Below are 13,447 nucleotides of genomic sequence, written 5' to 3' on the forward strand. Positions count from 1 at the left end.
TTATACTTACACTTTTGTAGATTATAAATTGTAATATTATAATGTGATCATTAAAACTGACATTTTATTTACCAAAATAAATGTTTAATTTCATTTGATTTATAATTTGAATTAATGTTTCATGCCTTCATTTGATTACCTGGGGAATAAAAAATCACAGGATCCTAAAAATGTATTTTTGTTAAACTTTTAAGAAAGAAATTGTATAAGCGTCATGATTTTAATTAATTAGACATGTTAGAAAAATTTAAATGGGGAAAAAAAGAATAACAGAATTGGTTAAAAAAAAAAAACACTGAATTCTGAAATATAACGGAAAAACTGAATTTTATTTAAAAAGAAAATTTTGAAAAATTAAAACAGAAAGAACAGAATTTGTAAAAAAACAAACAGAATTCTGAAAAAAAAAAAAAAAAAAAAAAAACAGAAAATCTGAAAAATTTTAAATCTATCAAAATGGGGGAAAATAAATTAGTTAAAAAAATGAATTCTAAAAAATGAAAATGGGAGAATGGAATTTGTTTAAAAAAAAAAAAAAAAAAGAAAAAAACCCAACAAAAAACACTGAATTCTGAAAACTTAAAGCGGAAAAAATGGAATTTGGAGTTAAACTGATTTCATATGGCCCTATGTTTACGAAGACCTTTTAATATTTTTATTATTAATATTTTGGACTACCTGAAGTTCTGTTAAGGTAGTGGAGTTAATACAATAATCTAAACGTGATGATAAAAATGCATAAATCACCCATTCAAATGCTTGGGGACAAAGAAAAGGCTTAACTTTGCTAAGCAAACGGAGATCTAACAACTAAATTGACTTGCTTGTCAAGTTTGAAGTCATTCTGTAGCAGAACAGGCAGATTTTTAACACAAGTATTCACTGATGATGAATGTGTATCCAGGTCAAGATGGTGCCTAAAACTACAATCAGGAGTAACTTATATATTATATTGAGTTACTCCCTAACAAAACTTGCTAAATATGTTTTGAGGGAAGTTAAGTTACTTTTGTGTTGTAGTTTTGTCACGTGCACTGCAAAAGGCCAGAAACCTCTCTGAAGATACATAGATGCACATGCTCACAGTTGACGTGGAAAAAAAGACCGTTTACACTACACTGTGTTATATCCGTTATCTGTGATTAAAGTGTTATAGTGTCATTTCAAAAAGCAACACATTACTAAATTTGTTACTGAAGATTTTTAAAATTCACACTACTTCATTATGTACTACCAGTTATGTACTGTTGCAGATTTGAGGTCCTGCATGGCTTTGTGGGTTCATCGTATTGTTTTTCTCTTCTTTATATCAGTGATAGGATCTTTCTATCTCTCCGCCCTTTTTTGCCCTCTCTCTGTATCTCTCTGACCATCATGTTCCCTCGTTTATCTGCCTTCTCTTCTCGTCCCGTATCTCCTATGTTATCTTTTCATTCTCTCTGTCCCATTCTGTCCCTGTCCAGGTCTTCCTGTCTGATTTGAATGTTTAGGTGTCCCCTTCACATGTTTGTTAACATGTCGTTGTGTGTCTCGCAGGCTCCGGGGTTTGGCTTCGGGATCGCTATCTCAGGCGGGAGGGATAACCCTCACTTTCAGAGCGGGGAGACGTCCATCGTCATATCTGATGTGCTGAAGGGAGGCCCGGCCGAGGGCCTGCTGCAGTAAGAGTCTTCTCTGACCCGCTTTACCATGACAGTGCCTGTTCAATTCCAGTTTCATTGAATTTGAGATGAATTTGATACATCTGGATAAAATTGAATGAAATTCAATGTCAGTAACATGATTGCTGAAAGTGTAGTTTGTGTTAAAAAACATTTTTTATGAATTAGCTTTAAAGATGTTATGAGCTTTTTAAAAAAATATCAGATAATATATATACTCCAAGCATTGATTATTAATGTTCTTCCTTAATTTTTAAATTCAACTTTTTACTCCAAATAAATTATGTATAAGGTTATTTTGTATAATTTGAAAACATGAAATGAGAAAAGTGCAAATTAAAAGCATTTTTCACTAGTGCTCTCAAAATATTCATATTTTTTAAATTTGTATCGAAAATAGTTTTATTGAATTAAAAAAATAAAATAAAAGCATTTTCACTAGTGCTTTCAGACTATTTAATTTGTATTGAAAACATTGTTGAAATTAAAAAGTGCAAATTAAAAGCATTTTCACTAGTGCTGTCAAACTTTTAATTTAATTAATTTTTATCACTAGAGCTCTCAAAAATATTTTTTAAAATATTTATCAAAAACGTTTGTATTAAATTAGAAAAGGGCAAATTAAAAGCATTTTCACTAGTGCTTTCAGAGTATTTAATTTGTATTGAAAACATTCAGTTTAAATTAAAAAAAAAAGTGAAAATTATGGTAAATGCATTTTCAGTACTGTCAGTCACTGGTGCTCTATTTAATTTGCATCGAAAACATTCCGTTTAAATTAAAAAAGGGCAAATTAAAAGCATTTTCACTCGTGCCCTCAAACTATTCATTTATTTAATTAGTATTGAAAACACTAGTTTAAATTAGAAAAGTATGAATTACAGTAAATGAATTTTCACTAGTGCTCTCAAAATATATATATTTTTTTATTTGTAAACCAAAAACATTTGGTTTAAATTAGAAAAGTGTAAATTTAAAAAGCATTTTCAGTAGTTTCCTCAAACTATTAATTGATTTAATTTGTATTGAAAACATTAGTTTTAAATTAGAAAAGTGTGAATTATAGTAAATAATATATATTTTTTCATTTGTATCAAAAACATTTGGTTTAAATTAGAAAAGTACAAATTAAAAGCATTTTCACTAGTGCTCTCAGGCTATTTAATTTGTATTGAAAAGAGTCAGTTATATATATATATATATATATATATATATATATATATATATATATATATATATATATATATATATATATATATATATATAATTTTTTTTTTTTTTTATATATATGTTGTATTGAATTAGAAAAGTGCAAATTAAAAGCATTTTCAGTAGTGCTCTCATACTATTTAATTTCTATCGAAACCATTCGGTTTAAATTAAAAAAGTGTGAATTAAAAGCATTTTCAGTAGTTCCCTCAAACTAATAATTTATTTATTTTGTACTGAAAACATAAGTTTTAAATTACAAAAATGTGAATTACAGTAAATGAATTTTCACTAGTGCTCTCAATTTTTTTTTATTTGTATCAAAAACACTTGTGTTAAATTAGAAGTGCAAATTCAAGTGCATTTTCACTATTGCGTTTCCTGACTGTTTTCAAATAAATGCATTACATTTATAGACCATGGTAAAAGTCTAATTACTCTTACTTATATCTGATTGATCTGTTATATAATTGATTTATTTTTATTAAGTTATATAAAAACTGCTCTTCACCCCGATGGAGTTTTTACCATGTGAACGCATGAGCGCACAGGGCTGCTGATCAAGCTTTGCTCTGTCTCGCGCTGAGATCAGTTGGAGTGGCACTTTTGCTTACTGCTTGCTGCTCTCTTTGCCCCCGGCAGGGAGAATGACAGGGTGGTGATGGTCAACGCCGTCTCCATGGATAACGTGGATCATGCATATGCAGTGCAGCAACTTCGGAAAAGCGGGAAGAATGCAAAAATAGTATGTTTCCCCCTTTATTTATTCTCACATATTCTTAGTATTCATAGTAAAAAGAAACTTTGATGGAAAAGTAATCTTGCTGTGTCTGCATGCAACATTTTAGAAACATATTAGAAATGAAAAAATGTGCCCAAAAATTGAGATTGTTGTGAATAAGCATGTCTCCCTCTGTTCAGACCATCAGGAGAAAGAGGAAGGTGCAGATCCCCATGGGGCGCCCGGGTGAACGCGAGACCATGTCGGAGCACGACGAGGACGACGACAGCTACGAAGACGAGATCTACGAGGCACGGAGCGCACGGAGCGGGCCCAGCGCCTACAGCGGGGGCGGAGCAACCGGCCGGAGGAGCGGCAGAGGCGACCGGCTGGGCGGGAGGAGGGACCGAGACAGAGAGCGCAGCGGCTCCAGAGAGAGGAGTCTGTCCCCACGCTCGGACCGCCACTCTGTGTCCTCCAACCTCCCCCCACGCCCAGCCAAGGTCACCCTCATCAAGTCCCGCAAAAATGAAGGTGAACATGGCCGCTTCGAACCTGCCATCCGGTGTTGCCCGGTCACTTAGTCTTCCGAATTAAAACACTGTTGTTGCCAAGCAGTTTCACATCACTAAAGGCTTTTTCACACCAAGAATGGCAACTATAAGAATATTCCACACCAACTGACGATCTTTTTTTGTTTATTTTAAGCTTTTGCTGCAGTTATATCACCTTCCAATTTAAACGCCAAAGCTCAAGTCAGTGGTTTATGATTGGCTGTCAATGTTCATCAGTTGGAAAAAATCATTCTGGATGCGTTTCCAACAAAATTGTTGCTTTGCGTCAATATGTAGTGTTGCACTTCAGTGCAACTGTATGGTTATAATTATCATCCTGTGCGAACAGCCTTATGACACTAGTTTTCAGCTGGTCTGCCCTCAATAAAAGTGAAAATGCTGCACGAAACAACACAATCACTTATCAATCAATAAATGTATAGATAAAAGTCTTAAGAAATGTATTAAAATGTGAGAAAATTTGCACTTTTCAAATCTAATATGAATGTTTTCAATACGAAATATAAAAATAAGTATGCTGTATAATTTAAGTAAAAGTTCATTTGAAAAATCACAATAAAAATGTTAATAAATAAATAAATCTATGACCACTAGTGAAAATGCTGTTAATTTGCACTTTTAAATAAATACATAACTAAACAACAGCAGTTTTTAGATTATTTTACACTAAATATAATGTTATATAATGAAACTGGCTACATTTTTGGAGTAATTAGATATATTATATTTATAAATGAATGCACAGTGGTTTTAAAAGTTTGAAATTTGAAAATGGTTTTAATTAGTATTTTTAAATATAATAATGTTTTTAATAAGAATTAGATAAATTAATATATAAAGTCCAAAATCTCTGGTGAAAAAAGGCTTCTGATTTGCTTTTTTAAATTTATTAATGTTTTTAATACAAATTGGATAAATTAATGATCGCTAGTGGAAAACGCTTCTAATTTGCATTTTTTATTTAATAATAATGTTTTTAATGCGAATGAGAGAAATTAATAAATTAAGACTGAAATCACTAGTGAAAATGCTTTTAGTTTGCTTTTTTTATTTAATAATATTTTAATACAAATGAGATGAATGAAGTTTGAAATGACTAGTGAAAAAATGCTTCTGATTTGCATTTTTTAAGATTTAACGTTTTTAATACAAATGAGAAATGAATAAAGTCTGAAATCACTAGTGAAAAATGCTTCTAATTTGCATTTTTTAATTTAATATTAATGTTTTTAATACAAATGAGAAAAATTATTACATTTATTCTGAAAAGACTAGTAAAAATGCTTTTAATTTGCTTTTTATTTAATAACAAGATTTTAATACATTAAAGATCAAAGATTAATTAATAATAAAGTTTGAAATCACTAGTGAAAAAACTGCTTCTAATTAGCTTTTTTCAAGATTTAATCATGTTTTAATACAAATGAAAGAAATGAATAAAGTCTAAACGCTTTTAATTTGCATTTTTTATTTAATAATAATGTTTTAATACAAATGAGAGAAATTAATAGGGTGACATCACTAGTGAAAAAGGTTTCTAATTTGCATGATGATTTTAATACTAATCAAATAATAAATAAAGTCTGAAATCACTATTGAAAAATAGTTCTAAGTTGCATTTTTCAAGTTTGATGATAATGTTTTAAATACAAATTAGATAAATTAATAAATAAAGTCTGAAAGCACTAGTGAAAAATGCTTCTTATTTACCGGGGGGTTTACGTTTTTTATTACAAGTGAGAGAAATTAATAAAGTCTAAGACCACTTTTGAAAATGCTTTTAAAATGCACACTTTTTGAAATAAATCTAAATCTACAATATAAATAAATTAATAAATACATTTTTTAAAAATGTAAGATCATTTATATATTGAAGTTGATTTGAATAATTGCAATAAAATATAATTATAAAAATATTATTAAAAGCATTTTCACTAGTGCACACAGACAGTGCTGTAAACTTCGCCTTTCTCACTTTTTAAAACTTCATTGTCCTTAGTGTGATCGGGCCTGGACTTTCCTGCTGGTTTGTCCAAAATGACAAATGAAATGCGTGTCATGTCCAGTCAGAACATAGCTGACTTTCAGCGTTGCTGTATGTAGGTTTCCATCCGAAAAAAACGGTCTTCATAGCTAACATATGCTAACATGGTGTATGTGTTTCTGCGGTTTACTCTGTAAGCAGAATACGGGCTTCGCCTGGCCAGCCACATCTTCGTGAAGGACATTTCCCCCGAGAGCCTGGCAGCCCGAGACGGAAACATACAGGAGGGAGACGTAGTGCTCAAGGTAAAATAAAAATCGCCACCTGTAGAGGACTGGAAACAGATGGAAGGATTGGAGGAAGTGTGAGAAGTGATGAGCGTGACGTATTTAGTGACGTGACGAATGCAGGCTTTTGCTAATGAAGATGTCTGTTTACTCCTCATCTAGATTAATGGCACAGTTACTGAGAATCTGTCCCTGATTGATGCCAAGAAACTGATCGAGAGGTCAAAGGGCAAGCTGAAGATGGTGGTGCAGAGAGACGAGAGGGCGACCCTGCTCAATATCCCAGACCTGGATGACAGCATACCTTCAGCTAACGCCTCTGACAGAGATGGTGAGAGAGTCTCTATTCAGCACACAGCAAAATGGATTTGATTCATTTATTTATTTATTTATTTTAGAATATCAGTTTATCAATTTGGAATTATTTATTTTACTTTTTAATTTTTATTTTTTTTATCAGTACAGTAAAAATAGATTATTTTTTTTTACATTTACATTTACACATTTTTTACGCATAAACATTGCTAAATTTGTTATTTAATTGATATAATTGTTGGAAACAATTTATACTTAAAACCATTATAGTTATTGTAGTATTATTTCTGTTCAAGTGTGATATTAGTATTTTTAAATAGCGTTTATTGTTGAAATATTTTCAGGTTATTTTAATTTTATTGACAATTTTATTAAATGTTAATTTTTTTTCTTACCATACATTTTTTTTCTTGCTTTTAGTGGTGTTGTTACTATTAACTAAAACTGAAACTTGTAAAAATCATTTAAAAAAGCTAAAATAAGATAAATTATAAATATGAGATTTAAAAATTTGAACAAACTTTAAAAATTACCCTATTTACAATTTTTTTTTTTTAAGCATAAACCTTATTAAATTTTGTTAGTAACTGGTATCATTAGTATTGTGAATTAAGGTTTATTTTTTAAAATATTTTTAGATTATTCAAATTTTATTTAAAATTTTATTAAACAAATGCTTTATTTCCCCTTACCATACAGTCATTCTTTTCTTGTTTTAAGCAAAGCATAGACTAAATTTTGTTATAACTTGTTGAAAACACAATTTGTACTTAAAACCAGTGTTATTGTAGTATTATTTTTGGGTATGGTATTAATATTTTGAATCAACGTTTATTTTTTAAAATATTTTTAGATTATTTTAGTTTTTAAAAAAAAAAAAAAAAATTCTCACCATACAATTATTTTTTCTTGTTTTAAGCAGTGTTGTTACTGTTTGCTAAAACTGAAACTTGTAATAAAAATTAAATAAATAAATATGACATTAAAAACTTGAAAGAACTTTTAAAAATTACGCTATTTAGACATTTTCTTAAGCATAAACCTCAGTAAATTTTGTTAGAAACTGTTGGAAACAATTTATACTTAAAAACATTTCTATTCAAGTATGGTATTATTAGTGTTTTGAATTAAGGTTTATTTTTTTAGATTAAATTTTATTTACAATTTTATTAAGTAAATGTTTTTTTTTTTTTTCTTACCATAGTTATTTTTTTTCTTGTTTTAAGCAACATTGTTACTGTTAACTACAACTGAAACTAGTAAGAATCATTAAAAATAAATCTAAAATAAAATAAATTATAAATATGAGGTTAAAAACTCGAACACACTTTAAAATTACCCTATTTGCACATTTTTTAAAGCATAGACCTTTAAATTTTGTTAGAAATTGTTGGAAATACAATTTATACTTTAAACCAGTGTTACTGTAGTATTATTTCTAAGTATGGTATTATTAGAATTTTTGAATTAGCATTTATTTTTTCAATATTTTCAGATTATTTAAAATTGTATTAAATGTTTATTTTTTTTCTCACCATACAGTTATTTATTTCTTGTTTTAAGCAGGGTTGTTACTGTTAACTAAAACTGAAAATTGTAAAAATCATTAAAAAAGCTAAAATAAAATAAATAAGTAAATAAATATGCATTTAAAAAACTTCAACAAACTTTTGTTAAAAAATGACCCTATTTACACATTTTTTTTAAGCATAGACCTCACAAAATGTTGTTAGAAATTGTTGGAAATACAATTTATACTTAAAATCAGTGTTATTGTAGTATTATTTCTGTTGTATACTATGTTTCTAGTTGTAGTATTATTAGTATTTTGAATTTTAACACACTTTAATTATTTAAAATTTCTTTAAAATTTCATTAAACAAATATTTATTTTTCTTACCATTCAGTTATTTTTTCTTGTTTTAAGCAGAATTGTTACTGTTAACTAAAACAGAAACTTAGAAGAATTAAAAATAAAGCTAAAATAAAAAAACATAAATATGAGATGAAAAACTTGGCAACTAACTGAAATAAAACAGGTTTAGGTACTAAAATTACTCAAAATAAAATGAACGATTAATAAATTACATTTAATAAATATTACAAATAATTTAGATTAAACATAATAATGGTGTTTTTTTAAAGATGCTTAGACCTTTTTTTTTGGTTTGTTTATTTTTGTTATTTATTTATTTTACTGTGTAATTCTGATTGTATTCTTATTTTATTCCATTCAGATTTTTAGGGTAGAATGCAGTATTCCAGTGAGAATTCTTCAGGCTGATTTAGAATTCTGTAACATAACACCTGTAATGGTGTGAAATCATGTGATCTTTTTGTTAGATATTTCAGACATCCACTCCGTGGCCTCGGATCATTCCAACCGATCCCACGACCGGAAGAGGAGCAGCCGCTCTCGTTCTCCGGACCGCCGCTCCGAGCCCTCGGACCACTCCAGACACTCTCCGCCACAGATCAGCAACGGCAGGTCAGATACCCTTGCTGTTATCCTCAATTTCTTTTCAAAAAAGATATTTTAGTAAACATGAAATCAGAAGTCTGATTCACATGACATAAATGTACCACTTTTCAGAACCAAATAGTTGGTTTTCTAGGTTTTTCCCCCTCAAGTTTTAGTTCCTCCTTCCTTTATAATATTCGACAGATTGAGTTGTATTTCAGCCTTAAGAGCTGGAGTTGCAGGCCTGCTCACCGCTGATATGAGAACAGCCTTGTGACAGGCATATGAGAGAAGCCTCTGTCAGACGGTACCGCAGCGCTTGACAAAACGCTCCTGTAAATTGGAAGTGTCCTAGATAGATAAACCAAGGTGTGACAGCCGTACAGGAGGGAGGGAATTTCATCTTCCTGCAAATGTGCCAGCTTTCTAAATCAAACCCTAAATTTAAAGGTGAAGTGTGTAATTTTTTTAGCGGTAAAATACTTATTTTTTTCTCAATGTTTTTAATACAAATTAGATTAATTAACAAATAAAGTCTGAAGTCAATAGTGAAAAATGCTTCTAATTTGCATTTTTTAAATTTAATAATAATGTTTTTAATGCAAATGAGAGAAATAATTTGAAATCACTAGTGAAAAATATTTTGCATTTTTTATTTAATAATGTTTTAATACAAATGAGAGAAAGTAATAGTCTGAAGTCACGAATGAAAAATGCTTCTAATTTGCATTTTTTAAAAATTTATTAATAATATTTTTAATGCAAATGAGAGAAATGATTAAAGTCTGAAATCACTAGTGAAAAATGCTTCTAATTTGCATTTTTTTATTTAATGTTTTTAATACAAATGAGAGAAATTAATAGTCTGAAATCACAAATAAAAAAGGCTTCTAATTTGCATTTTTTTAATTTAATAATAATGTTTTTAATGCGAATGAGAAATTATTAAATTCTGAAATGACTAGTGAAAAATGCTTTTACTTTGCATTTTTTTTATTTAGTAATGTTTTTAATGCAAATGAGAGAAATTAATAAAGTCTGAAATCACTAGTGAAAAATGCTTCTAATTTGCATTTTTTTAATTTAATAATAATGTTTTTAATACAAATGAGAGAAATTAATAGTCTGAAATCACTAGTGAAAAATGCTTATAATTTGCATTTTTTATTTAATAATGTTTTAATACAAATGAGAGAAAGTAATAGTCTGAAGTCACGAATGAAAAATGCTTCTAATTTGCATTTTTTAAAAATTTATTAATAATATTTTTAATGCAAATGAGAGAAATGATTAAAGTCTGAAATCACTAGTGAAAAATGCTTCTAATTTGCATTTTTTTATTTAATGTTTTTAATACAAATGAGAGAAATTAATAGTCTGAAATCACAAATAAAAAAGGCTTCTAATTTGCATTTTTTTAATTTAATAATAATGTTTTTAATACAAATGAGAGAAATTAATAGTCTGAAATCACTAGTGAAAAATGCTTATAATTTGCATTTTTTATTTAATAATGTTTTAATACAAATGAGAGAAAGTAATAGTCTGAAGTCACGAATGAAAAATGCTTCTAATTTGCATTTTTTAAAAATGTATTAATATTTTTAATGCAAATGAGAGAAATGATTAAAGTCTGAAATCACTAGTGAAAAATGCTTCTAATTTGCATTTTTTTATTTAATGTTTTTAATACAAATGAGAGAAATTAATAGTCTGAAATCACAAATAAAAAAGGCTTCTAATTTGCATTTTTTTAATTTAATAATAATGTTTTTAATGCGAATGAGAAATTATTAAATAAATTCTGAAATGACTAGTGAAAAATGCTTTTACTTTGCATTTTTTTTATTTAGTAATGTTTTTAATGCAAATGAGAGAAATTAATAAAGTCTGAAATCACTAGTGAAAAATGCTTCTAATTTGCATTTTTTTAATTTAATAATAATGTTTTTAATACAAATGAGAGAAATTAATAAAGTCTAAAATCACTAGTAAAAAATTCTTCTAATTAGCATTTTGCTAGTTTAATTATAATGTTTTTTTTAATACGGATTAGATAAATTAATAAATAGTCTGAAATCACTTAATGAAAAATGCTTCTAATTTGGGTTTTTTCAAATTTAATAATTGTGTAATCATGTTATTCATACAAATTAGATAAATTAATAAATAAAGTGAAATCACTAGTGAAAAATGCTTCTAATTTGCATTTTTTTTAATTTAATAATAATGTTTTTAATACAAATTAGAGAAATTAAGTCTGAAAAATGCTTCTAATTTTCGTTTTTTTTAATAAAAATGTTTTTAATACAAATGAGATAAAGTCTGAAATCAGTAGTGAAAATTGCTTCTAATTTGCATTTTTTTATTTAATGTTTTAATACAAATGAGAGAAATTAATAGTCTGAAATCACTAGTGAAAAATGCTTGTCATTTTCGTTTTTCATATGTAACAATAATGTAATGGAAGCATCAGTAGGCCATTTGTATGTTGACTTGTGAAGAGACTAAACTCTCTGGCTCTATGAACAATGTTATCGAGCTACTGTTATTAAACAACTGAATATAAGCAAATGCATTAGGCGAAGAAATTGACACACTTCCCACAATCCAGATTTGACCACACACATGTTTTCAGGTCCTCAGGTGTGTGAGTGTTCATGAAGTTTCTTCTGATTCTTGTTTTGAATCAGGGCCGCAGGGCCGACGGCTCAGAGAACCCGGCCAGCGTAAGTGTTTGGGTCCGGTTAACGCAGCGTCCCGAACATAGCTAACCAAACTAACGCTTTTGTGAGCTTTGCACTAAAGCATGTGACGTGGACGCTTCTCAGAGTGGTGTAACCCAGTGTGATTGTAACTGTGTTGTTGTTTTACCTTGTTTTAACTACTTGACGTGTTCATTTCATCACCCCAACATCTTTCATCTCTGGCTGAAGCTTAACAAACCAACTCGGGCAGAGGAAATTCGTTGGTTTGTATGCCCAATCCCCGCATGCATCTGTGAAATCAAACATATCCCTCCATTCATTCTCATTTCTCATGCAAATTCAAAGAACTGGTCTCAGCTGTGTGTTACCTCTTTTCTGCTGAGCGAAAACTAAAATAGGGGTACAAATATGCATATACTCCAAGGTGTGCTGCTGTCAGTTTGGCAGCGCAGACGGAAGCATGCTGCTTTTAACATCGTTTGTAGTAGTTCCTTCTCTGCCTCAGAGAGTTCTTGGTATTACTAGCACATCTGCTCAGCCAACCATCCTTGAAAGTCGTCCAATAGGATTCAAGCACCACCTGCACCATGTGCGAAAAGACAGAGGCTGCGTTCTGAAAGCTTAGGCAGCTGCCTTTTGCACATCGGTCCAGCTGGATTGTTGTTGTTTGAAACTTTTTCATGGTATGGACATCATCACTGAATTCCTGGTTGAGGAAACAACGGGTTTAATGGACTGGAACCATTTGAGGAGCCCATTTTTATGTCCCTGATCCAACTTTTTTTTAGGTGGAAACCTGAAGAGGTGCCAGAATCGGCATTGGCACTGTATTGGTGGAAAGGTTTATTAGCTAAAAAAATATGTTCTAAAATCGTTTAGTTAGCATTCCTGTTAAAGGAGAAGTCCACTTTCAAAACAAAGATTCACATATAATGTACTCACCCCCTTGTCATCCAAGATGTTCATGTCTTTCTTTCTTCAGTTGTAAAGAAAACATTTCAGCATTTTTCTCCATGTAACGGACTGGTATGGTGCCCCCAGTTTGAACTACCAAAATGTAGTTTCAGTGCAGCTTCAAATGATCCCAAATGCGGTTGTAAAGGGTCTTATCTAGCAAAACAATTGGTTATTTTAATAAAAATAATGCAATTTATATACTTTTTAATTCCAAACGCTCATCTTGTCTTGTCTTTGTCATGAACCGGAAAAAAACAGTCCAGGCAGTTTTATGTCGAAAAACTCCCATCTCATGTTCTCTCTCAACTTCAAAATCGTTCTATATCGCTGTTTTACCTTTTTTGTTAAGGGTGTTTGATCTTATGTTCACTATGTAAAGACTGTGTCTGTACTTCTGCAGTGATGTAGGATGATTTTGAAATGATTTTTGAAGTTGAGAGAGAAAATACAATTGGAGTTTTTCGACATACCCTAACTGTCTTAGACAGAATACACAGAGTTCAGGGAGAGAAAGGAAAGACGAGCGTTTGAGATTAAAAAGTATTTTAATTGTATTTTTTTTAAAAATG

The 13,447-nt window shown here is 29.7% G+C and overlaps 1 protein-coding gene across 6 annotated transcripts in view; it reads left to right on the top strand.

Annotated features, from left to right (window-relative positions):
- The window catches only part of tjp1b (tight junction protein 1b), a 170,232-nt gene that overhangs the window by 123,860 nt on the left and 32,925 nt on the right, over window positions 1-13,447 (top strand). For 4 of the 6 annotated variants that reach the window (XM_051100262.1, XM_051100264.1, XM_051100266.1 and 1 more), the window contains 7 exons: window positions 1,537-1,661; window positions 3,513-3,615; window positions 3,792-4,125; window positions 6,349-6,455; window positions 6,600-6,768; window positions 9,096-9,240; window positions 11,907-11,942. In XM_051100262.1, the coding sequence (XP_050956219.1) occupies window positions 1,537-1,661; window positions 3,513-3,615; window positions 3,792-4,125; window positions 6,349-6,455; window positions 6,600-6,768; window positions 9,096-9,240; window positions 11,907-11,942 (1,019 nt within the window). The remainder of the gene's footprint in view (window positions 1-1,536; window positions 1,662-3,512; window positions 3,616-3,791; window positions 4,126-6,348; window positions 6,456-6,599; window positions 6,769-9,095; window positions 9,241-11,906; window positions 11,943-13,447) is intronic. The other 2 variants (XM_051100263.1, XM_051100268.1) reach the window with 1 other exon arrangement.

The sequence above is a fragment of the Labeo rohita genome, chromosome 25 (genome assembly GCF_022985175.1).
Source record: "Labeo rohita strain BAU-BD-2019 chromosome 25, IGBB_LRoh.1.0, whole genome shotgun sequence".
NCBI classification, from domain to species: Eukaryota; Metazoa; Chordata; class Actinopteri; order Cypriniformes; family Cyprinidae; genus Labeo; species Labeo rohita.